Here is a 24362-nt window from a genome sequence, read left to right on the forward strand (position 1 = left end):
ATTTGTGATGATCACAAAAACACTTATCCTCATCGCTTCCAAACCCAATGACTCCTTCAATTTTGCAGTGGATATGTATGACACTCTGTCTCAGCAACATCAAAGTAGTTTACTCCATCGACACTCTGAAACAAGGAGACAGTCTGAACTCATCATCTCAACTGGATTGCCGCAACGGCCGCTTCACCTTACGCTTCTACACCCCTGCCCCTGAAGCCGATCCACTAGCAAAAAACACTTACATAGCTGTCGTGTTCAAGGAAACTTACAGAGCAGTGTATATTGCCAACCGAGACGACCCGATCTCAAAAGAATCCACTTCCGTGCTGACTCTCGGCACCAGAGGCGACCTCACCATCACCCGCCATGGCGGTCATCCCATCCACGTCTACAACGGCCTATCCCAAACCACTACCAACATAACCGCCACTCTCTTGAATAATGGGAATTTCATAGTTCGCTCAAATGGTACTCAAGTGTTATGGCAGAGCTACGATCACCCCACCGACACTCTTCTCTCAGGAATGAAACTGTCGGCTAACAAAAGGATCACTTCATGGCTCACGCCGTCTAATCCGGCGTCCGGCCCTTTCACTCCGGAGTGGGAGCCGAGCCCAGGCGAGCTAGTCATCAGACGGCGAGGGATGGCCTACTGGAGGAGCGGATACCTCGTGGACTATGACTCCTACTCTTTTAAGAATGTCAAGAATTTCGAGAATTTCTATTTGGGCATTGATCCTTTGAACATCAACTATAACTTAACCAGCGAAGGAGACTACTTCATGTATACAGTGATCTACATCAAATGGTTGACAATGGACGAACGGAAGGCTACTTCAGGGTGGGTGCTGGATGAGGCGGGGAACATAACAGTCATGGACAGGGGTTTCGTCCTGGTTATGGCCAGTGTTTGCTACGGTTACAACTCTGGTATTTATGATTACGACAAAGGGTGTGAGTTGTGGGAGCAGCCAAAGTGCTTGAAACGGCGTCAGGTGGTTGATCTGAGGTCGGGATACTTTACCTATGCCAACAACACACCAGTGCTGATACCTGCCGGCACCAGCGGGCCCCTCAGCCTGAGTGACTGCAGGGACACCTGCTGGAAATGGGATAATTGTGAATGTGTGGGCTATCAAGGAGGAGACGGCTACGGCTGCAGCTATTGGATTGGTAGAGATATGAAGTGGGAGCAGGATCTTTCAGGCAACTCGGAGAAGATATATGTTATTCAATCTTCACCAAAAGGTACCTTGCTATTACCACGTTTTCTGATTCAATGATACAAAATAGTATATTTAGAGCATATTTAGTAGGGTAGATAACTCATTCAGGGATGAAATTCTATGACCAAGTCATTTTTGGTCATAGAATTTCATCCCTAAGCATCTTGGTAGAACGATTTCATGTTTCTATAATTTCATTTTTCTCAGTCTAATGCACATATTGATTGTATGTTGGTATGCAATCAATTCATTTAATTCTCAGTATACTTTTATCATTTTGCCTTGATTAATTTCCTCATTTCTTCGTTCCAACATACACAAACTCTGAATGAGCTAACTTGAAATTTTTGTGACAGCAAAACCAAGTATACAGGAGTAATTTTGGGTTTAATAAGTGCAGTTCTACTGCTTATGTTGGCACTTGTTTCTTTGATCAGGCAAAATCGTAAGGGTGAGCATGCCATGTTTGTATTTCTCTTTTTTATTACTTTGAAATCAATAATCTCAATTCTCATGCTGTATTTGAATGATCATCAGTGAAAAGGAAGAAAAGATTACATGAACTCCTGACATTGGAGGGATATACAGGAAGTTACGAGCTCGAGAATAGAGGAACCAATGGTCATCAACTTCAGCTTTTCACTTATGCATCCATCACATCTGCCACAAACAACTTCTCCTGCAACAACAAACTGGGAGAGGGCGGTTTCGGCCCTGTTTATAAGGTCAGATCATTCATATCTTAGACACCACTATTTGTTCAAAAATCAGTCAATCAACAACATTAATGTACAGGGTAGAACACAAGAAGGCAAAGACATAGCAGTGAAGCTTCTTTCGCGAAAGTCGGGACAAGGCTTGCTTGAGTTCAAAAATGAGCTCATACTCATTTCTGAACTGCAACATGTCAACCTTGTTAAGCTTATAGGATTCTGCATTCACAAAGATGACAAAATGATTATATATGACTACATGCCTAACAAAAGTCTGGATTGTTTTCTCTTCAGTAAAGTTAGCTTTGTGAATACAAATTTGCGCAACTGCAGGTCCATCCGGTAGGGAGCAGTTAGATTGGGAGAAACGGTTCAACATCATCGAGGGGACTGCTCAGGGGCTACTATACCTCCACAAGTACTCCCGCCTCAGAATCATCCATCGTGACATGAAACCAAACAACATACTACTTGATCACAACATGACTCCCAAGATGTCTGATTTTGGCCTTGCAAGAATCTTCAAAGAAGACGCTGGTGAAGTCAACACAAACCGACGTGTTGGGACTTAGTAAGTCACACATGAATACGTGATTATTCATAGCTTACAAATAGAAGTACTGTGGTGCAGTGGTTACATGGCCCCTGAGTATGCAATGCAAGGCATATTCTCAGTCAAATCTGATGTGTATAGTTATGGAGTTTTGGTACTTGATATTGAAGGCCCTTTGAGCATCGTGGAATACGTGAGTTTCGTGTGGTTTCATTATCTCTCATCAATTTATGTCGAACTCTTGGAGACGAACGTGTTAAATTGCAGGCATGGGAGCTGTGGAGAAAAGATGATGCATTGCAACTGATGGATCCAATGTTGAGGGAGTCATGTGTGTTAGAGCAGCTGCGGAAATGCATTCACATTGGGCTTCTGTGTGTTGAGAATTATGCAGTGGATCGACCAAACATTGAAGATGTTTTATTCATGCTCAAAAATGAGACAGCAACTCTGCCTATGCCCAAAAATCCAGCATTTATTACAAGAAATAGTGTGTTTCAAGAAGTGGACAAAACTACACCACAACAGTTATCAGACAATCAAGTCACACTTTCTCAGTTATCAGGAAGATAGAACATAACTGTCCAGTTTTTGATGTTTTACCTCATAAACTATGTAATGAACTCAAAAAAAATTCAGTTACCCTGATTATGTACCATTCAATACGGACATTGTTTAATTTTGGAGGGTTAATTGAATTCATAATCCCTAAATTTTGCCAATTCACCATCTGCCTCTAAAATGAAAAAATAAACCTTGCTTAATCATTTACGAATTATCCGCGTTATGCGTTCTGCATTTAAAACTAGTTTTGCATACAATACAATCAAGTACTATGTTATAATTACCTAAACACATGGAATTCGCATTAAAATATCAACAAATATATCAATACTACCTTATTAGATCATACTTTCCATAAAAATAGTTTTTTTTCATTTCTTTAGTCTGATTGAAGCTGATAGATAATACATAAAAAATCTTAGCCAAGTCAAATCAAGCAATTAATAACAGACCGAAGAAGTATTATTTCTAATATATAGGCTTATTTGACTATAGCAAATAGTCCTGATAAAGCCCCTACCATATTATTTTTAATATATATAGACTTATTTTCTATGTTTGTCTCTATATTTTATTTTTGGGCTAACTTTCTACTAATAAAATTTTAATTATATTTTCTTTTTTTTTTGTATTTTATAAATTGTGGTTTAAAATTAATGTCGTTCTCAAAATCTGTATTTTTATGAGATGGATTGGAGGGTGTATTTGTTCACATTTTCTCTTCTTTCCACACCTATTTGCTTGTTGAAGTTTATGTTTGCCATTCAACGTATAATGAGTAGACGGAACCTAATTAAGAGCTTGTTTCCTAGAAACTTAAAATGAGATGGACATTGAGGAGTGAGGACAATCACACACGGCACTAATCACACATTTATTGGCCTTAAAAATGCCAAAGAAAATGAGAAGGAAAAGGAGATAGAGAAAGCAAGTCAAACTTCCAATCCAATTATCCAAAGTCCAAACCTCACAAAAAAGCACTAATCCTCGTCATTTCCAAACCCCCATGATGAAGACTCCCAACAAAGCTTCATCCTGCAGATCAATTATGGTATGGATATGTATCACACTCTGTCTCAGCATCATCAAACTAGTTTCCTCCACCGACACTCTGAGACAAGGAGACACTCTGAACTCGACGTCTCAACTCGATTCCCGCAACGGCCTCTTCACCTTACGCTTCTACACCCCTGAAGCCGATCTGCTCTCAAACAACACTTACATAGCAGTCGTGTTCAACCGCGGCCAGAACGCTCCTGTTGATCACAAAGCAGTCTGGATTGCCAACCGGGACGACCCTGTCTTTACAAACTCCACTCCCGTGCTGACCCTCGGTACCAGAGGCGACCTCACCATCACCCGCGATGGAGGCGATCCCATCTACATCTACACCGTCCCATCCCAAACCACTACAAATAACATAACCGCCACACTCACGGATACAGGGAATTTCATACTTCTCTCAAATGGTACTCAAGTGCTATGGCAGAGCTATGATCACCCCACAGACACCCTTCTATCAGGAATGAAGCTATCAGCAAACACCAAGATCACTTCATGGCTCACGCCGTCTAATCCCGCGCCCGGCCCTTTCACTCTGGAGTGGGACCCGAATCAAGGCGAGCTGGTCATTAGACGGCGAGGGATGGCCTACTGGAGGAGCGGACGCCTCGTGGACTATGACTCCAACTATTTTAAGAATGTCAAGATATTCGAGAATTTCTATTCGGACATTGATCCTTTTAACTTCAACTATAACTTAACCAGCGAAGGAGACTACTTCATGTATACAGTGATCCAAGTTGAAGGGCTGACGATGGACAGCCGGAAGGTTACTTCAGGGTGGCAGCTTGACGAGGTGGGGAACATAACGACCATCGATGACAGGGGTATCACCTTGGTTATGGCCAGCGTTTGCTATGGTTACAACTCTGGTGATGATTTATACGACAAAGGGTGTGAGTTGTGGGAGCAGCCGAAGTGCTTGAAACAGCATCAGGTGGTTGATCTGAGGTCAGGATACTTTACGCATGCCAACAACACACCAGTGGGTCGAGCATACGACAACAACGCAAACCTTAGCCTGAGTGACTGCAGGGATGCCTGCTGGAAATGGGATGATTGTGAATGCGGGGGCTATCAAGGAGGAGACGGCTACGGCTGCAGCTATTGGATTGGTAGAGATTTGAAGTGGGTACAGGATAATTCAGGCAACTGGGAGAAGAGTTATGTTATTCAATCTTCACCAAAAGGTATCTTGCTATAAGAACGTTTTCTACTTTGGATCGTTAGTTGTTCTGATACTATGATACAAATTATGATTGGAATTTACATAAGCATCTTGGTAGAATGATTTCATGTTGCTATAGTTTCATTTTTTTCAATCTAATACACATATTGATTGTATATGTATGCAATCAATTTATTTAGTTCTCAGTATACCTTTATCATTTTGCCTGGATTAATTTCCTCATTTCTTCGTGACCTAACTTAACATTTTTGTGACAGCAAAAGCGAAGTATATAGGAATAATCCTGGGTGTATTCAGTGCAATTCTACTGCTTATATTGGCACTTGTTCTTTTGATCATGCGAAATCGTAAGGGTGAGCATGGCATGTTTGTATTTCTCTTTTTCATTACATTGAAAGCAATAAATCTCAATTCTCATGCTATATTTGGATGATCATCAGCGAAAAGGGAGGAAGAATTGCAAGAACTCCTCACACTGGAGGGATACACAGGAAGTTACGAGCTCGAGATCAAAGGAGCCAATGGTCATCAGCTTAAGCTTTTCACTTATGCATCCATCATATCTGCCACTAACAACTTCTCCTCCAAAAACAAACTCGGAGAGGGCGGCTTTGGCCCTGTTTATAAGGTCAGGTCATTCATAACTGGGACACCACTACTTGTTTACTTTTTCTTTGTGAATCAGTCAATCAACAACATTAATTTACAGGGCAGAACAAGAGAGGGCCAAGACATAGCAGTGAAGCTTCTTTCGCAAAAGTCAGGACAAGGCTTGCTTGAGTTCAAAAATGAGCTCATACTCATCTCTGAGCTCCAGCATGTCAACCTTGTTAAGCTTATAGGATTTTGCATTCACAAAGATGACAAAATGATTATATATGACTACATGCCTAACAAAAGTCTGGATTGCTTTCTCTTCAGTAAGTCTCCTCATCCAAATTTCAATCACCAAAAAAGTTAGCTTTGTGAATACAAAATTTGCACAAACACAGGTCCGTCCGGGAGGGAGCGGTTAGATTGGGAGAAACGGTTCAACATCATTGAGGGGACTGCTCAAGGTCTTGTTTATCTTCATAAGCACTCTCGCCTCAAAATCATCCATCGTGACATGAAACCAAACAACATTCTACTTGATCAAAACATGACTCCCAAGATCTCTGATTTCGGCCTTGCAAGAATCTTCAAAGAAGACGCTAGTGAAGTCAACACAAATAGACGCGTTGGGACTTAGTAAGTCACACATTCCTTTCGATGCACAATTACATTATAACTAACAAATACCGTATGTAATGTGTCGCAGTGGCTACATGGCCCCCGAGTATGCAATGCAAGGCATATTCTCGGTCAAATCCGATGTGTATAGCTATGGTGTTTTAGTACTTGAGATTGTGAGCGGTAGGAGAAACGGAAGCTTCCATGAGATTGAAGGCCCTTTGAGCATCGTGGAATACGTGAGTTTCGTATGATTTCATTATCTCTCATCAATTTGTGTCGAACTCTTGGAGACGAACGTGTTTAATTGCAGGCGTGGGAGCTGTGGAGGAAAGATGATGCATTGCAACTGATGGATCCAATGTTGAGGGAGTCATGTGTGTTAGAGCAGCTGCAGAAATGCATTCACATTGGGCTTCTGTGTGTTGAAAATCATGCAGTGGATCGACCAAACATTGAAGATGTTTTATTCATGCTCAAAAATGAGACAGCAACTCTGCCAATGCCCAAAAATCCATCATTCATCACAAGAAATAGTGTGTTTCAACAAGTTGATAAAGCTACACCACAGCAGTCATCAGAAAATCAAGTCACACTTTCTCAGATGCAAGGAAGATAGAACCAAGAATAATTTTCCATTTTTTGGTGTATTTTGTTCTTCATCCAAATATTACAATATTATTCCTTTTGTAATATGTCCAAAAAAACTTTCAGTTACCAACATTCTGTACCATTCAATATGGGGTATTTTTTATTTTTTAATTGAATCCCTAATCCCTAATTTTTCCTCTAAAATGAAAAATAAACCTTGCTTCTCCACTTACTTAATTTCGATAATTTAGTTGCTTAGATATAGTTTGATATCATGCATGGTTTATAGGCTATTGATTCAGATATAGATTTATTGAGAGAATCATGATAGTAATTTTTTTTTTCAAATTACTGTCTTAGTATAACTTTAAATACAGTAATTAATTAGGATTCACCAATCAAATTAGAGTTTATATTTATTTTTCAATTTTTATTAGAAATAAAATGGGCCATGGTCTTTTTTCAATGGGTTCTGGCCATTCAGAAAACAGAATAATGTGTTCGACTGTACCACAAAAGTGGTCAACAAATGACCAGATGAAGATATCCATCAAATTAAGTCACAGTCACATAAAAGAAAAAGTAAATCCAATTTTCAACAATCATATCATATGTTTCCCAATGATGAAATTGGTTATAATTTCACTCCAACAATGTTGTCCAAAAGTTAACATCCTCTAACGGCACAAATCATGGAACTATTGGTAAAGTAATGCTTGCTTTAACCTTACCCCACATCACTAATGTCAAATACAGTATTTTTTTTACTCCATGCTTTGATTTATTTATTCTATTTTTATAAGAATTCACCTTCTTTGAACTGATGAAACTAAAAAGTACTACTCCTTAGAATTCAAATAGAAATACACTCCATGATCTTGATGATTGCTAAATTTAAGATAAAGTTGGGAATAAAGAAAAGAAAAAGAAAAGAAAAGAAAATTTTGTTAGGGAAAACATTGCATGGGGCAAAGCACTATCATCAAGTGGAATTTTTTGGTTACCATGTAAACTGTCCCGTTTAATTAAGGCGAATTACCACTTTAGCATGTCTTATTTCAAGCAGAGGAAATGGTTTAAGAATTCAAAGGCCTCTTTCTTCTTCTCACATAGTGTACGCACACAACGTGCTAACAAATAATACTCCACCTCCGTTCATTATGTGAGATATTAAAAAAGTTTAAGTAAGTAAAGCATTGTTAATTATGTGTAAAAGGAATAAAAAATATAATAGTAAAAAAATAAAGTAAAAATATTGAACTTCACTAAAAAATAGTCATATTTATTTTTTCGTCATCCTATTGAGTCATTTACTTTTTTTATCTTGCTATTATTTTCTCTCACATTTTATTATCTCTCAAATTTTTATTACTTCACTTTTTTTTTCCTCCCTCCGTCCGCAAAATATTTTCCATGTTTGACTCGTCACGAGTTTTAAGAAATGTGAAGAAAAGTTAGTAGAAAAATAGTGGATTGTAGGTCCCATATTTATATATTGGGTTTATAATAGAATGTGAGTTTAATGGGTTAGTGGAAAGTGGAGACTATTTACCAAAAATAGAAAAGAAACAAAATGAACAATATTTTGTGGATGGATCGAAATGTCAAAACTGAACAACATTTCACAAACGAGAGGAGTATATTTTTCTATCTTTGATACGGAGTATTATACTCCCTTCACCTAGCCTACGTGGTGGGTGTTCAATTTTAGAATATCATAAGTCATAACCTAAATGAGACATGGCTTATTTTGGAACTAATCTCTCTTTTACTCTTATCTTCTCTATCTTTGCCTATTCTAATTTATATCTTACATTATTTTAAGAAGTGCAGTACTTCTTTGTTTCCCACTTACAGTTTTATTCACTAAAACTATCATTATCTAAATTAATTCCAAAACAGAAACGTTTTGGAGATGGAGTGCATGGAATTACAAAAGTTAAGATAATGTGGCGTTACGTAGAAAATGAAAGTAACATTTATTGTATATAATATGGTGGTAGCTATGACACTAGGGTGGAATAAAGCAAACAACACAAAAGATAGGATTATGTGCCGTTGCCTAATGCCTACTAAAACCAATTCAAATCATAAACCCTCGAAAACACCACAATACCAGCTGTGACGCTACTATGCTACATAGCTATCACTCTCTGCAAATTTCTCCACACCTCTGCCCCTGCCCCTGACCTCCTCCACTCTTATTGCTACTGCCACACTCCACAATTTCAACAAACCCTCTCCTTTCCACCCTCACCACCTCCTGCGCTATATATCTATCCATGGCAGAAATCAGCTCGCACCAAAAGGAAGCAGCCATGGCTACTACCACCCCAGACTCTCACAATGTCGCCGCGCAGGACATGTACAAGCCCGGCGGCGGAGGAGGACTCGAGGACAAACCCTCCAAACCTGAACTTCTCGGCTGGTACATGTACGGACTCTGCTCCTACTTCCTCCACACCGTCCTCATCCCCATCGTCTTCCCGCTCATTATCAGCCAGACCGTCTCAGATCCGCCGGCCCCGCCGCAGGGCTGGGAGAGGAGCTACCAGAATGTCACCTGCAAGCACAGTGAAATGCTACTGTAACTTCTCTACATACTTATCTTCTTTCCAGAGCTGTCAACTTACCAAACCCTAGCCCTAATTTTCTTTTCCTTTCTTCTCAAACTACTCATTTCCCCCCTTTCTTACTCATGTTTTTGCTGCTACACCATGCAATTTGTTGATTTTGTAGATTTTTCTTCGTTTCTAGTTGTTTTACTATTTTTTGAGCATTTTTACCGTCAAAAATTCAAAATACAGCATGAATTAGAACAAGGAACACCAAAATCACCTGAGAATGGAATGTTTTTTTGAAGAAAAACAGCCTAATGTGGCCGTGTAGGCAGCTTAGGCTGGATTTTTGGAGTTAAAGTTGTAAAAATTGTTTTCAAGGATTTGAACTGTTTTAGATCTGTTCATTGCTTCAAAAGACATTGATTAGTTAAATAAAAGCAAACTGCAAAAAGCCCTAGCCATTTAGTTGTGAAATGTTTTCAAACATTTGGAAGCAATTTCTGAAGTTATTAACTATTGAATCATGTTTTGTTTGAAATCTTATGTTTGTAGCTATAGTAACTGGTATTCTGTGTGACTAAAGCTAATAATCTACACGGATAATTGCAGATATGAAGAACTGGTGCACAGGGCAATTAAACTGGGTGGGAAGAATGTATCCCCGCTGGAATGGACTTCGATCTCTTGGTTCATGGGGCTAATTCTTTCAGCGCCTGTATTGGGCATTGTTTCGATCCTCCTTGATTATAGCCACTATCAGCAGCTTATAGCTGGTGCAGCCACCATAATTGGAGCCATCTTCTGCCTCCCAGCCGGCTTTTTCAAGAAGTCGTGGATCTTTCCGCCATACATTGCCATCATCGTGGCAGCAAACACCATTGTTGGTGCAGCTCATGCCCGCCACCTTGGCCTAATGATCCGCGGATTCACAGGCTCCGTCATACCGCAGCAACAGTTTGCAAACAGAAGATCCTTCACCAGCCGGCTGTCCCTCTACTCAACTGCAGCGGGCTGCTTGGGAGCTGCAATCATGTCTTCATTCACATACCACATGTTCAGCCACAAGGACCACTTCACCGCGATGTGGGTTGTTTCCATATTCAGCGGCCTTGTTTGGGGTCTAGGATTGCTCCACATTTTCAGCACAGACAGAGCCACGACAACTTACAACGACGCACCATCACATTCTGCGCCCATAACGCACGTGTTGTCCATCTTCAGATACCCGCATGCTGCAGGGAGTCTTGCTGGAGTTTTCCTATCATCTTTTATGTCAATGTGCATCTTCGGAGCAGCATTGCTTCATGCCATGGGATACAGTTGCTTCCAAACAAAGAACATATTGTTTCTATGGCTAACATATTTCATGGTTCCTATAGCTTCTCTTCCATTGGTACATCCACTTCAGCTAGCCATGAAATTAGATGCGGAGAAGATGCAGCTTCTTGGCTTCATATTGTCTACTTTGGCATCAGGGTTTGGTTTCTATTATAAAGGAGCCATGTGGACTAAAGGCAATCTGTTTTTCTTCGCAGCTGTACAGGGATCTGCCACAGGTGCATACCGATCTTTTTTTGAGTCCCTGCTACTTATGCTAATGTGTTATATGCTGAAAAATGATACACTTTGACAGGTTTCCTGCATGCTTTCGGGAGAGTTCTGTGGTTGGATTGTTCCCCGGCAGGTAAAGAAGGTGCATTTTCTGTGTGGTTTTCATGGGCACGAGCACTAGGAGCTTGTGCAGGATTCGCGGTAGCAACTTCCATACCTGGAAATGTTGGCAGAGCGTTTGGAGCATCATTCTGTGCAGGGCTCGTGGGGATGGTTATTCTGATATTCGGAAATATCAGCAGCTTCAAAGGAGCGAAAGCAGCCGGGCACGTCGTCAAAAGTGGGAAGAACACCCCTGCCCCTGAATTTGTTGCTGATCATTCCAAGACTACTGTTTTATCTGAGGTTCTAGCTAAAGGAAAGGCTGAAGTTTAAAAGGCTGTTTGCCCTTTTCATTTATTTGTCGTTTGCTCTTTTTCTTTCTTCATTTTCTCTTTTTTGATGTACTTGATGAGTTTGGATCTATTTCATATTCTTTTGTAAAAGAGGCGTGGCATGTAAAGTAAACCTGTGTTGCTTCTCCAAATGATGAGGATCAGAAGAAACTTTTTAGGATAACAAGTGTATGAATTGTTGTTTTGTCAACTAATTTAGAGATTTGTAGCCTGTTTCTTTTCAGGAAGTTTTGGGATGTAAATAGAAGTTAGATGTAAGAAAAATCCTAAAATCAAAGATGCATTTGTCATGCCAAAAGTAAAACCTCTGAGATAGAAATCGTTAAAAAACAAACTTTCTTGATCCTGTATAAGAATGCCAGCGAAAGGTACAACCAAAATAAGATCCACATGAAGGTAGCTCTAATGTTGCAAGCACAAAATATACTGCAACCCACCTTACACATCTCAGCGTTTTGAGCAGTTGTCTTGTTAAGGAAAGCACAATTGAACCATCAACCAATTCAAACGAAATGCAGTATTCCGCAAAACTGCAAATCTGGACTAAATCTATCAATCAGTTAGAGGAGCCTTGAAAAACTGACTTACAAGCATCTATGGAAATTATGCGATGAAGTATGCTCTGATGACAAGGGCAGCCTTCTTAGCGACAACGAGGCTACTGCATTGCGAACTTTGCTTCAAGCGCAGAAATTTAGCTTCTTCATTACCTTTGCATAAGCCGCAGGAACAATACCAGGTTGTCTCAGTCGTCGTTTTGACTTCTTAGACTGCCATAACAAACCAAGTAATTTTATTAGTATGTTTTATATTTGAAGAGGTTCCAGTGGAGACATCAAAGGAGAGGAATCAGAGTGGGAGAATGATTTTGGCAGAAAAGGGAAAGGTGAAATCAACGAAAATAAAATGGAACAATACTAGATCAGTTAAAGAAAAAACCTATTTTAAAGAATACTCCACAAACTCATCTAGTACGTAGTTGGTTCTCTGAAGCATTAGTTTCCTTGTTTATGGATAATTCAGTACATGGGTAGTATTTACAACACAAGACCATAGAGCACATTCTAGAGAAAAGACATCTGGAAAAAGAAAAAACCACCAAACTGTACTACAAACCGCATAATTGCTGCTACTATTAAATGATAGGCACCAGAATGTTCAGTACATACTCCATCAAATCCTCTAGCTAAAACTTGTACTGATAATTATAGCTAAACCTTGCATTAAGTATAGCTAAAATTTTTATACACCAAATTAGACTTCTACATGAAATATTATTAAAGAAATTATAGCTAAAACTTCTTTTATATAGTGTGAAACGTACTCAACAGAAACCTTCCAATTCTTCCAAAGTTGAGAAGATCTATGATCATATGATATTTACCAGGTGGCTCTATTAGAGCTAGGATAATCCATGTTTAGGCGGTAAATTACTGGAAAAAGGAAGACGTCTCAAGTAACCTGTTCGACAACTTCCCTATCGGTAATAGCTACTCGTTTTTTTTTCGTATATATATTAAAATATCTATGAGATGCTTAGTACGCAAACCTTTGAGAATGCATTATGCCGCTTCCCCTCCTTCCATCGCCTGATCTGCCCATCATTCATAAGCCTAAATCTTCCTTTATAAGACCTAATAACAAAAAACCATCGCATTATCAGTGTTTCTTTCCCAGATCCAGAAAATTGACGAAATATAGTGCATCTATAGAAGGCATTATATACATACGAGTAGCCTTTGATTTTGACTTTTTTGACTTTGGAAACTACTGGAGTCATTGGCTTCCTACTCTTCAACTTCCTCTTCCTCTGCTTAACAGTGATATGCCGTACTTGGATCAACTAAAAAGATACCATTTCGATACGAGACATGAGAAGATATGAATAAACAAATTCCTATCACAGCAAACATATGTTCAATATATCTAAGTGGTGTCGACAAGATGAAAAATGTATAATTTTAATAGCAAGAAACAAATGGAGAAAACACAACAAATCAAGACCAAAATGACCATAGACGGTGGAGAGTATAATACCGGTACACGCAAAAAGTGTCGGAAACTTGTGAAAATCTCATTTAGATAACAACATTTAAGATTAACAGTTCAAACTGACCCAGAACTCAATCGAGTTGGATGATCTGACATATGGACAGATCCCAACACAAAGTAGCAACCTTTACAGAAAAATTCATCACATTCTACCATTAGGCTGATGATGGAAATAGCAATTAACATTCCTAATTACTTGATATCGATAAACATCCCCCAAAAAATCAATCAAGAATGTTTAACACACACAATGGTATTGGTGGAGGGTGGGGGAGCAATGTAATCTAAAATGCGCAAGCATCTTCAGATATTCTGATAAGGAAATAACCCAACATCAAGAATAAAAGCCAGCTTTCAACCACCAGGAACACATATACAAGAAAACAACAAAAAAAGGAGCGAGGGCTAAGATGAGACACTTACAGAGAGAGGCGAGTGTGTGATAGGAGAGGGAAAGGTGGAGGCGCTGATGTGGGAGGTAAAATTGGGTGCAATTAGAGAACGAGTGGCGATTGGGGGTTTGTGGAATAAACTGGGACAAGTGTGGAGGAGACGAGCGGCGGCGGGAGGGCGGAGGTGGGTAGAGGAAGCAAAGGATGCCAAAGAGCGGAGCCTCCAGCACCATCTCTGCATCATCTCTATGTTCTTTTTCCAAATGGGGGGATTCAGTAATCAGTAGAGACTAGTAATTGGAATTGGTGGAAAGGACTACTATTCCTATTTATGATCATTTGCGGTGCGATTTGGAAATATGTGACAGGAATCATAATTTCTCAAACTTATAAATACTCCCTCCGTTCTAGTTTGGGAGTCACATTTTACCATAAAAGTCCGTCTCAGTTTTAGAGTCACATTTAGAATTTTCCATATTTGGTCATACAATTTTACTCCATTGTTCATCAAAATTACATCAAAATGTCATTATCTACATTAAAATAAACCAAAACAAAAATAAAAAATCAAAAAGTCAAAAAGAGACCCACCTTCAACCAACTCACTTCATTTATTACACACTCCATCATCTCACTTCATTTATTAACTTCTAATGGTAGGAATGATGCATTTCAGTTTTGCATCTAGACGTGTTTCAATTTCGTGTCGTTATAAGATGCTAAAATGGTGAGTATGGTGAATTTAAGTTTCTAGCAAATGTGGTGGTTCGAGTCCCTTTAAAGTATCATTTTCAAAACAAGAAATAAGTTTTCTTTTCCCTGTTAATAGGAGTATATTTATCAAATTAAGTTTCCATTAATTGTGGTGGCTTGGGTTCTCAATTGTGAATGTGGTGGACTTAGTTTCTAGTACTATTGATTATGATTGGGTTGGATTCAAATCCCCTTAATATCATTTCTCTAAGTTATCTTTTAATGTAATTAAAATCAAATAACACAAAAATGAATTTTTAATAAAAAAATAATTTTTAATATACTTAGGAAACAATTAACACAAAAAGTGGTACTTATATAGGAATTGAACTCAGATCCATTAATTAATAAGATCTTAAGTCCGTTCATTATACTCCCTCCGTTCCATAGTAATAGAGACATTTCATTTTGCGCACTCATTTTGGAAAAATAATAATAAATAGTTAAAGTGGAGAAAAAAATAGAGTATGAAAGAGAATATTGTAGATAAGACTCTTCTCTACATTATTCTCTCTCTTACTTTACTCTCTCACCACTTTAACTATTTAATATCATTTTATCAAAATGAGTGCAGAAAATAAAATGCCTCTATTACTGTGGAACGGAGGGAGTATCACTTTAGCAATTAAACATTTTATAATTATAGTGACAGGTCTTTACTGCATGTCTTCTTTAAAGATGCGAAAGTAGGTTTGTGTTAAAATGACAACCCTCTTAAAATGACATTGTGATACTACTTATACATCAATATTATAAACAATATACAACAATATTCAACACGCTGACGTATAAGTAGTGTATGCAATTCATTTGCCATTTTCAAACAAAGTATCAACAATGGAATAAATATAACAAAAAAACAATATCAACGAATAGAAATTTGATTTTATCACATGACCAATTGGCAAACTCCCTTTTCTCCCAATACAATAAAAAAGAGAAGGAAATTGAAGAAGTAAAAAAAAAATAAAGTGAGTCGTTTTTCCCAAACAAAAGTAGCATGAAAATTAACAAGAAGACAAAATCTATCCACAATCAGACAAATCTCTGAAACTTGAAAATCTCATTTATTGTAATTAGCAGAATTTAAGGTTAAAAAAAAACTCTAATCAGTACTAATATTATGCTGTGGGCCTGTCGTAATCTTGGAAGGCATAAATTTAGTGGGCGCATGCCCTTAATTCATCGTCATATATAAACAAGCGGCTGCTGTTTTAGAGAGAGAAACGTGAACAAGAATTATCCGTACACATATATAGATGTAGACGTAGTAGTCCAAAGGAGGAATGTGGAAGCTGCGGTAGTGTATCTACGACAAAGAGAAAAGACAGTAGAAAGAAAAGAAAAGAAAAGGAGGCTTCTTTACCTCGCTGAGAAATCAAAACCCTACCTTGTGGAGCCACTGGGATTGAATCTAATTTCTTTCCTTTTACTTTTCCTTTTTCTAATGAGAATTATGCTTTAGATCTATTAGCACTTATATTTTCCATTAGTTTTTGTGGGTTGTGACTTATCAGTAATATTTTCTGAGAAATGATGAATTTTGGATAGGGGAAGGCTATTTTTGAAGCAAGTTTGAATATTTGATTCTGGGGTGTTTCCAAGTTTCCCTTTTTTTCAGTTTTGTTGGTATGTAGAAATTGATATTCTTGCTTCAAATGTGCTAGTGGTTAATGCTGAAGTGTATGTTGGAAGAATGTTTAGGCACACAATGTGATTTGAGTTGTGTTATTCTTTTTTGATTGAAGTAGCTAAGGTGTTCTAGAATTGAATGGTTTGGCATTTGGTGAATCACGTTTCTGAACGGAATGTTGTGTGTCTCTGAGAAGAAAGGGGTGCGTAGTTTATCGGGAAGTTGGTAAGGTAGTCGAGGTGCTTGTTTTCTGACAATATATGTGATCTAACCACCATTGGAGATTTGCGCTGGAGTGGTTGGGCGTGCCCGGGACTGTCACGATGTCCTCTTTGAGTCGAGAACTGGTGTTCTTGATACTGCAGTTCTTAGATGAAGAGAAGTTCAAGGAGACTGTACATAAGTAAGTTCATTTTTTGGGGGTGTTAAAGCCATTGTTATAAGCAGTGTTGGTTTTATCTGGCTCATGGTTGATTAAGCATTTCGTAAAACTATTCACTTAGGGAAAATAAAGCATTTCTTCATCGATAAGCTTCAGTGTAAACTCTGTTATAGCCATTTCTGTACATTCAGTGTACTTTACGGATAGAGGAATACATAGAGTTGAACATACTAAAGTAAGATTAAAAAATTTCGTTGAAATGGTTCATTTAGAATTATTTCGAAAAGCTAGCAATATATATGATGAGAAAGGTTTTTACTCATTTTAGCATATATGGCACACAGCAGCTTCATCGGAGCAGGCTGCTGCCCAGAAGCATGTGGCATCATTTCTGTGAAAAGTCAGTTGAGTTTTATGGTATGATAATTTATAATAAGTCTTGGGACTGTATTGTTTTAGGTTGGAACAAGAATCTGGCTTCTTCTTCAATATGAAGCACTTTGAGGAGAGTGTCCAAGCAGGTGAATGGGATGAGGTTGAACGTTACTTAAGTGGATTTACGAAGGTTGAGGATAACCGATATTCGATGAAAATTTTCTTTGAGATTAGAAAGCAAAAATATCTTGAAGCTCTTGATAGGTACAACTTCTTCAGACTTATGATGCATTGCTTTATTATTTTGTGCATTTAATTAATGATCCCTTTCTGCCAATTGTCCCCAAAACTTTCAGAGACGACCGGCCTAAAGCAGTTGAGATCCTCGTGAAGGATCTCAAGGTGTTTGCCTCTTTTAACGAAGATCTTTTCAAAGAGATAACTCAGCTTTTGACTCTTGACAATTTTAGGTAAGTTGAGTTTCATCCATATGTAGTTCTCAACCTCATTGCACAAATTTTTATTTGTTTTTTTTTTTAATTTCAAGTTTTCAACCTTTTGGTATGATGAATGTTTACATCTTTCTAGGCAGAATGAACAGCTCTCCAAGTATGGGGACACAAGGTCTGCGCGGAACATTATGCTAGTTGAACTTAAAAAGCTTATAGAGGCAAATCCGTTGTTCCGCGACAAGCTCACATTGCCTGCATTCAAGGCTTCAAGATTAAGAACTCTAATTAATCAAAGGTATGGACTAGCTTTGACATGTAGAATATTCATCTGCAATACATCTTGATAGACTATGTTGTGTTGCTTTTGCTTCTTGCACACTTGGTTTGATTATATTAGACTCTTTAAACATATTGGTACTGATCGTGCCAAGTCTATCTGCCATTTTCAGTCTTAACTGGCAGCATCAGCTTTGTAAGAATCCACGCCCCAATCCAGATATCAAAACTCTGTTTACTGATCATTCTTGTGCTTCGAGTAATGGCACACGAGGGCCACCTACTAATAATGTTCCTCTTGCTGGATCGGTCCCCAAACCTGGTCTCTTTCATCCTCTTGGGGGTCATGGTGTGAGTAGAATGATTGCCGTTGATATTATATTAGGACTTAATGCACATCCCTTGCATTCTAACTTTTAAAAAAATTTGTTTTGAAGCCTTTCCAGCCAGTTGTCTCTCCTCCTCCAAGCGCTATTGCAGGTTGGATGTCAAGTCCTAACCCATCTATACCTCATGCAGTTGTTGCTGCAGCTTCACCTGGTCTCATTCAGGCATCTAGTTCTGGTCAGTAGTTTAAAATTTCTATGTAACATGGTTAGAGATGGACTTTGTTAAAAATGATGTCATGATCAGATAAGATTTCCCCTTATGATTCTCAGCAGCATTTCTGAAACATCCAAGAACTCCTGGTGGTCCTGGTATGGAATACCAGACTGCTGACTCAGAGCATTTGTTGAAACGTCTTCGAGCTGGACATCCTGATGAGGTGCTAGAAAATATAACTGTTGTTCTATTATTTTGACTTTCCCCTTTAAACATACTAAAATACTTGGTTGACCTATCTCCATGTTTTGACACACTGCTGATTTTACTAGGTTTCATTTTCTGGTTCTACTCATCTGCCTAATATCTATTCGCCAGATGACCTTCCCAAAACAGTTGTGCGAAGTCTCAATCAAGGGTCAAATGTGATGAGCATGGACTTCCATCCACTACAACAAACAGTTCTTTTAGGTTAGCCATTGTTCATTGCGCTCTTTCGTTGTGCTCCTCAATTCTTAATTTTCTCATTGAAGATTTTTACCTCTTATATTCGTAGATTCTTCCACGATGGCATGAAATGCTATTAGTAGAATATTGATTTTCAATTGCTCGAGTATGCAACTGACTGCAATCTTCATTGTAGTTGGAACAAATGTTGGTGATATTAGCATATGGGAAGTTGGTTCTCGTGAACGGTTAGCTCTTAAAACATTTAAGGTTTGGGACATATCAGCTTGTTCAATGCCCTTTCAAGTGAGTGCTAATACTTGGATAATGTGCTTAGGTTTCATGATTGAAAGTTGTCCTTTATTTTCTGAGCTCAAGTTTTCCTTGTTTCTTAAAGAGTCACTAATTAATTCCACTGACTTATTCAGACAACCTTGGTTAAAGATGCCACCATATCTGTCAACAGATGTGCTTGGGGCCCGGATGGATCTATACTTGGTACAGTAAATTGTCGTGTAAACAGATCACAATTATTTTTGCGAATATGTTAAAATCTAGTACTGCAGTTGATGATATTTCTCGTAATAAATTTTGGTTAAGGTGTTGCCTTCTCCAAGCATATTGTTCAGATATATACATATAATCCTGCCGGAGAATTAGGACAACATTTAGAAGTGAGCATTTTTTGAAGCATTTCCTTATTTAAGATTATCTTATGTAGTAGTATCAAGTACTAATGACTCATTCAATCTTGTAGATTGATGCTCATGTAGGCGGTGTTAACGACATTGCCTTTGCTCATCCAAATAAACAGCTTTGCGTTGTTACATGTGGAGATGACAAGACAATTAAGGTATTTAAATTTGACTTTCAAAGCCTTGCAACATGAGACTCGAAGGTTTTACTTGGTAAGTTGTGTCACAGGTATGGGATGCTGTTTCTGGGCGTACACAGTATACATTTGAAGGTCATGAAGCTCCTGTTTACTCTGTTTGTCCACATTATAAAGAAAATATTCAGGTAGATGATTACAGTTTACTTCTTTTTATGTTCCTGAGAAATCTCTCATTGAATCCCGAGTCCTCAAAAATCTCTATTGGTGTCTGTTGATATATAATACAAAAAATAAAAAAAACTAATCCTATTTTTCTGCAGTTTATATTCTCTACAGCAATTGATGGAAAAATAAAGGCATGGCTATATGATTCCTTGGGATCAAGAGTAGATTATGATGCCCCTGGACTTTGGTGCACAACGATGGCATATAGTGCTGATGGAACAAGGTGTGTATTCCCTTATTGTCTTTGCCCCAAAAATGTGATTGTGATTGATAAATTTTAGCATATAGGTGCACTACACTTTTGTTTGTTCTGAAAGAGTAAGAAGAAATATTAATATTGCCAATGTTCTGATACTTGAGAATGAGAATATAATAATATCACAGTGTTGGAATTAGCCGAAAATGAGATCATATAAGAGCTATCTTAGTGGACTTAAATTGCAGCGACACAAGCCGTCAAGAGTATATGAAGGACTTATTTCCAACTTAGTTTTCTGTGAGGTTGGAAGCATGATTGATTAGGTTTTCAAGTCTTTTGTGTTAAATAACAGACTGGTGGTCTTTTTTCTAAGAGACTGAGTCAATTTTTGTGATTTATTAGAAACTAGGTGTTGTAGAAATGTTGACAGGGAACACTAAATTAAAAGCAAAACCTATTTTTTGGTTGAGATTTATGTCTCAATTTCTGCACTTAGACTTGCCCGAGTAAATTCCCGTTTTGTTCACTTAGACAGAGAACATATCCTTTTGTCTCAGGCTAAATTGATATTATTGCTATTTATTTATTTGTTTATTGGGACATTCCTTCCAGACTCTTCTCTTGTGGAACTAGCAAAGAAGGTGAATCTCACCTAGTTGAGTGGAATGAAAGCGAAGGTGCGATCAAGAGAACGTACTCTGGTTTTCGGAAACGTTCTTTAGGAGTTGTGCAGTTTGACACTACAAGGAACCATTTCTTAGCCGCTGGTGATGAGTTTCAGATAAAGTTCTGGGATATGGATAATACCAACATGCTTACTTATACAGACGGTGATGGCGGACTTCCTGTTAGTATTTATGATACGAGTCCTGCATGGCTTTGAGTTGTTGTTGTGTGGTACATCCGTACATTAAGTGATCAGAAAGTTTTCCTTTTGTAATGCTTTCTTTAGGCCAGCCCTAGATTACGATTTAACAAGGAAGGCTCGTTGCTTGCTGTTACAACGAGTGACAATGGAATTAAGATATTGGCCAATATTGATGGACAGCGCATGTTGAGAATGCTGGAGACCAGAGCACTTGATGGCGCTCGTGGTTATGCTGAAGCAGTTAATGCCAAAGTAATTATTTTCTTTTATTATTAGTGTTTTATCCATTTTTCTTTTTATACGTGGTTCCAATTTCTCCTATGCTACTTTATCTCTACAGCCTGCAATTGCTGGTGCATTAGGTCCCATTGCTAATGTTTCAGCCTCTGCATCCCATGTCGTTGAAAAAACTGACCGAATCCCTCAGCCAATGTCGCTTGGCAATCTAGTAATGTTCTGTTCAAAATTTATTCACTTTTTAAAAATTGTCAAAGTAGGCGGTTTTACAATTTTGATCATGGACTTATTTGCATGAGACAGGCCACTTTGGACGGCAGCAGAACTGCAGACGTGAAACCAAGGATTGATACTACAGAAAAAATTAAAAGCTGGAAGTTTGCAGATATCACTGATTCATCTCAACTCAAGACTCTGAAGTTGCCCGATTCTCTCACAGCTAGCAAAGTATGATCTTTGATACCATGATACCGCATACCTTATCAGCCTGTGTTTCTTTCTTTTCGCATCCTCCTTTATGCATGTTTCCAATAACCAGTGTAATATCGTAGATTGTACGCCTGCTATACACAAATTCTGGTTTAGCTGTACTTGCATTGGCTTCAAACGCTGTCCATAAGCTGTGGAAGTGGCAGCGCAATGACCGGAATCCCACTGGCAAGGTTTAACTTCAGTTTCCAATTTCGTTGTGAGATGATGTCAATCATGTTCGTCTTGATCTGAATTCTTTGATATGTATTTTCAGTCTTCTGCCACCATTGTGCCACAGCTGTGGCAGCCTACTAATGGGGCTCTCATGTCTAACGATGTAAATGATGCCAAACCAGCTGATGACTCTGTTGCATGCATCGCCTTATCCAAAAATGATTCCTATGTGATGTCTGCTTCAGGGGGAAAGGTCTCATTGTTCAACATGATGACTTTCAAGGTTCGTTAGCATCTTACAAGAAATTCATTGAACCGTTTCCATTGATTTACTAATATCGTCCAGTTTCGTTTTTCAGGTCATGACAACGTTCATGCCACCGCCTCCTGCAGCAACTTATTTGGCTTTTCATCCCCAGGACAACAATATAATCGCTATTGGGATGGAAGACTCGACAGTTCAAATTTACAATGTTAGGGTTGATGAGGTAAACTCTTCTACCTTTGAAGAAGAGCTCCTTTTGAATGTGCTCTCTCTGATTCATTTGGATGGTGTTGTTGGTTTAACCCTTTCTTTGTCCGATTTGCAATAGGTTAAAACCAAGCTCAAGGGTCACCAGAAACGGATCTCAGGGCTTGCATTTTCACAAAGTTTGAACGTATTGGTGTCATCAGGAGCTGATGCACAGGCACGTTTCGCTGGATAAAGATCTCTTTTACGTATTTGAGCATGTTTCGCGATCAAAAGCCTTCCTTGATTTTGGTTATATTATCTGAGAAATAACGACTATACGCCTTTCTATGGTGAATGCAGCTGTGTGTGTGGATTATTGACGGATGGGAGAAGAAGATGGCACGGACTATCCAGGCACCTCCGGGCCACCAAACTCCCCTGGTTGGAGAAACCAAAGTCCAGTTCCATAACAACCAAACTCACCTGCTGGTTGTTCATGAGAGCCAAATAGCAGTTTACGATGCTCAACTTGAATGTTTACGCGCAGTGAGTTTCCAAAGCTTGAATCCAAAGCTTTCACATATTTATGTGTTTTGATCATCGTAATTCTTGCAGTGGTATCCGAGGGATTCGCTGTCGGCCCCTGTTTCAAGTGGTATCTACTCATGCGATGGTCTGTTGGTATTTGCCGGATTTTGTGATGGCGCTGTTGGAATCTTTGATGCCGAGAGCCTAAGCCTTCGTTGTAGGATAGCACCATCCGCTTACATACCAGCCTCAGTGTCCAGGTACGCAGCTTGAAGAAGAAGCTGATGATGTTATACTACCTCCGTCCTTTAAAAATAGAAATTATAGAAAAAATTATTGAAATATTGTTAGGGGAGAATGAGTCCCACTTCATTAAAGAGGAAAACTTTCCTAAATAGAAAGGGCATAATTTATAGGTATAGACAAAAATGGAAATAGTTGTTTTTAAATTTAAAGGGACAGACAAAAATGGAAATAGTTGCTATTTTTAAATGACGGAGGTAGTACTATAAATAGGAAAGGGAAACCATGATTAGAACATTCGAGCTAGAACACGTGTTGTGCTTGTGCAGCAGTGGCAACACGTTCCCCGTGGTTATTGCAGCGCATCCGTCGGATGGCAGTCAATTTGGGCTTGGCATGAGCGACGGGGCAGTTCATGTGATCGAGCCCTGTGATGTGGACACAAAATGGGGCGGCGGAAAGACGACGACGTCTCAAGAGAACGGGATCCCGTCGAGCAGTCAGCCGTCGGAAACTCCATCGAGGTGACTGACATTTTGGAGAAAAAGCAATACGGATAGTTTTAAGGCTCTAATGTAAGGTGAGGAGAATTGAGGGATGATTCTGTACATTGTTGTTTAACCACTGGCACCATCACATATTTCTCACATGTTTTAGCCTAAACATATGATAGTTTACCATTTTGGTTATAGGACATTATTTTGGTAGCTTCTACTTCTAATCATTACAAATCAATCTAAACAAAAAAGTGACGTTAAAATTTATCTTTTGACCCAATTAGTGAATTAAGATGGTCTTTATATTTTCTGTTAAATTGATTCTCAAAATTAAAATTGGATTGCAATATGGAACGTGATTTCCACCAATTTTTTATAATATTATAAAAAATTGGTGGAAATTAAAATTGGATTGCAACAGTGACGAAGCCACTATGGCCTATGGGGCCTGGGAGGCCACTGGGCCCCTCAGCTAATGACATTATTAGTATATACTAGTAATGCATAATTTGTGACTAGCGCAGTTGGTTTCAGCAAAGGGCTGTGGCCCTGCTTACTCGAGTCCGATCCCTGCTGCCCCCAATCCCTATTCCTTTATCCTTTGTTTAATTTTCTTACTACATTTTATGCTCCCAAAACCCAAATTCGA

At 38.6% G+C, this 24362-nt stretch overlaps 5 protein-coding genes and 1 long non-coding RNA gene across 8 annotated transcripts; 4 read left to right on the plus strand and 2 right to left on the minus strand.

The window, feature by feature from the left end:
- Window positions 1-3197, plus strand: LOC125210141 (G-type lectin S-receptor-like serine/threonine-protein kinase At1g11330). Its single transcript, XM_048109715.1, has 6 exons — window positions 1-1248; window positions 1764-1951; window positions 2022-2211; window positions 2273-2510; window positions 2571-2685; window positions 2760-3197. The coding sequence occupies exons 1-6, from the start codon at window positions 48-50 to the stop codon at window positions 3063-3065; spliced, it is 2238 nt and encodes a 745-aa protein (XP_047965672.1). The 5' UTR covers window positions 1-47; the 3' UTR covers window positions 3066-3197.
- A 763-nt stretch (window positions 3198-3960) lies between these two features.
- Window positions 3961-7236, plus strand: LOC125217098 (G-type lectin S-receptor-like serine/threonine-protein kinase At1g11330). Its single transcript, XM_048118923.1, has 7 exons — window positions 3961-5308; window positions 5565-5660; window positions 5748-5935; window positions 6017-6227; window positions 6300-6537; window positions 6608-6758; window positions 6833-7236. The coding sequence occupies exons 1-7, from the start codon at window positions 4063-4065 to the stop codon at window positions 7136-7138; spliced, it is 2436 nt and encodes an 811-aa protein (XP_047974880.1). The 5' UTR covers window positions 3961-4062; the 3' UTR covers window positions 7139-7236.
- A 1841-nt stretch (window positions 7237-9077) lies between these two features.
- LOC125213993 lies at window positions 9078-10322 on the minus strand. The gene is made up of 2 exons (XR_007175045.1): window positions 10267-10322; window positions 9078-9673 (listed from the first exon to the last, which is right to left on the minus strand). It is a non-coding gene; the product is annotated as an uncharacterized LOC125213993 (long non-coding RNA).
- On the plus strand, window positions 9393-11867 carry LOC125213991. The gene is made up of 3 exons (XM_048114820.1): window positions 9393-9697; window positions 10281-11227; window positions 11305-11867. Exons 1-3 carry the CDS (start codon window positions 9393-9395, stop codon window positions 11655-11657), a joined length of 1605 nt encoding a protein of 534 aa, XP_047970777.1. The 3' UTR covers window positions 11658-11867.
- A 132-nt stretch (window positions 11868-11999) lies between these two features.
- Window positions 12000-14446, minus strand: LOC125213992. The gene is made up of 4 exons (XM_048114822.1): window positions 14153-14446; window positions 13408-13520; window positions 13227-13311; window positions 12000-12447 (listed from the first exon to the last, which is right to left on the minus strand). The coding sequence occupies exons 1-4, from the start codon at window positions 14363-14365 to the stop codon at window positions 12358-12360; spliced, it is 501 nt and encodes a 166-aa protein (XP_047970779.1). The 5' UTR covers window positions 14366-14446; the 3' UTR covers window positions 12000-12357.
- Window positions 14447-16057: 1611 nt separating this feature from the next.
- Window positions 16058-23923, plus strand: LOC125213729 (protein TOPLESS-RELATED PROTEIN 2-like). 3 transcript variants are annotated; one of them, XM_048114429.1, is made up of 25 exons: window positions 16058-16910; window positions 17349-17528; window positions 17621-17734; window positions 17853-18011; window positions 18166-18343; window positions 18430-18556; window positions 18652-18758; window positions 18868-19006; window positions 19179-19288; window positions 19411-19480; window positions 19583-19656; window positions 19740-19835; window positions 19907-20002; window positions 20138-20265; window positions 20854-21088; window positions 21194-21361; window positions 21450-21557; window positions 21650-21793; window positions 21898-22008; window positions 22092-22274; window positions 22351-22479; window positions 22585-22680; window positions 22806-22991; window positions 23061-23233; window positions 23546-23923. In XM_048114429.1, exons 1-25 carry the CDS (start codon window positions 16831-16833, stop codon window positions 23742-23744), a joined length of 3390 nt encoding a protein of 1129 aa, XP_047970386.1. In that variant the 5' UTR covers window positions 16058-16830; the 3' UTR covers window positions 23745-23923. The 3 variants fall into 3 exon arrangements, with proteins under 3 accessions (XP_047970386.1, XP_047970387.1, XP_047970388.1); XM_048114430.1 differs by having other exon boundaries at window positions 18655-18758; XM_048114431.1 differs by having other exon boundaries at window positions 18655-18758; window positions 23549-23923.
- Window positions 23924-24362: the final 439 nt, after the last annotated feature.

This window comes from Salvia hispanica, chromosome 3 (genome assembly GCF_023119035.1).
Source record: "Salvia hispanica cultivar TCC Black 2014 chromosome 3, UniMelb_Shisp_WGS_1.0, whole genome shotgun sequence".
NCBI classification, from domain to species: Eukaryota; Viridiplantae; Streptophyta; class Magnoliopsida; order Lamiales; family Lamiaceae; genus Salvia; species Salvia hispanica.

Excerpts from the sequence above, each read along its gene's own strand:
- LOC125213729 (XM_048114429.1), top strand. The coding sequence starts at position 16,831 with ATGTCCTCTTTGAGTCGAGAACTGGTGTTCTTGATACTGCAGTTCTTA. Across the intron at positions 17,529-17,620 it reads TATCTTGAAGCTCTTGATAG|AGACGACCGGCCTAAAGCAG; the intron begins GTACAACTTCTT and ends CAAAACTTTCAG. Across the intron at positions 17,735-17,852 it reads TTGACTCTTGACAATTTTAG|GCAGAATGAACAGCTCTCCA; the intron begins GTAAGTTGAGTT and ends ACATCTTTCTAG.
- LOC125210141 (XM_048109715.1), top strand. The coding sequence starts at position 48 with ATGACTCCTTCAATTTTGCAGTGGATATGTATGACACTCTGTCTCAGC. Across the intron at positions 2,212-2,272 it reads TGACTACATGCCTAACAAAA|GTCCATCCGGTAGGGAGCAG; the intron begins GTCTGGATTGTT and ends GCGCAACTGCAG. Across the intron at positions 2,511-2,570 it reads AACCGACGTGTTGGGACTTA|TGGTTACATGGCCCCTGAGT; the intron begins GTAAGTCACACA and ends ACTGTGGTGCAG.
- LOC125213991 (XM_048114820.1), top strand. The coding sequence starts at position 9,393 with ATGGCAGAAATCAGCTCGCACCAAAAGGAAGCAGCCATGGCTACTACC. Across the intron at positions 9,698-10,280 it reads AAGCACAGTGAAATGCTACT|ATATGAAGAACTGGTGCACA; the intron begins GTAACTTCTCTA and ends GGATAATTGCAG. Across the intron at positions 11,228-11,304 it reads TGTACAGGGATCTGCCACAG|GTTTCCTGCATGCTTTCGGG; the intron begins GTGCATACCGAT and ends ACACTTTGACAG.
- LOC125217098 (XM_048118923.1), top strand. The coding sequence starts at position 4,063 with ATGATGAAGACTCCCAACAAAGCTTCATCCTGCAGATCAATTATGGTA. Across the intron at positions 5,936-6,016 it reads GCTTTGGCCCTGTTTATAAG|GGCAGAACAAGAGAGGGCCA; the intron begins GTCAGGTCATTC and ends ATTAATTTACAG. Across the intron at positions 6,228-6,299 it reads TCTGGATTGCTTTCTCTTCA|GTCCGTCCGGGAGGGAGCGG; the intron begins GTAAGTCTCCTC and ends GCACAAACACAG.
- LOC125213992 (XM_048114822.1), bottom strand. The coding sequence starts at position 14,365 with ATGATGCAGAGATGGTGCTGGAGGCTCCGCTCTTTGGCATCCTTTGCT. Across the intron at positions 13,521-14,152 it reads TCACACACTCGCCTCTCTCT|TTGATCCAAGTACGGCATAT; the intron begins GTAAGTGTCTCA and ends GTATCTTTTTAG. Across the intron at positions 13,312-13,407 it reads GTCAAAATCAAAGGCTACTC|GTCTTATAAAGGAAGATTTA; the intron begins GTATGTATATAA and ends TTTTGTTATTAG.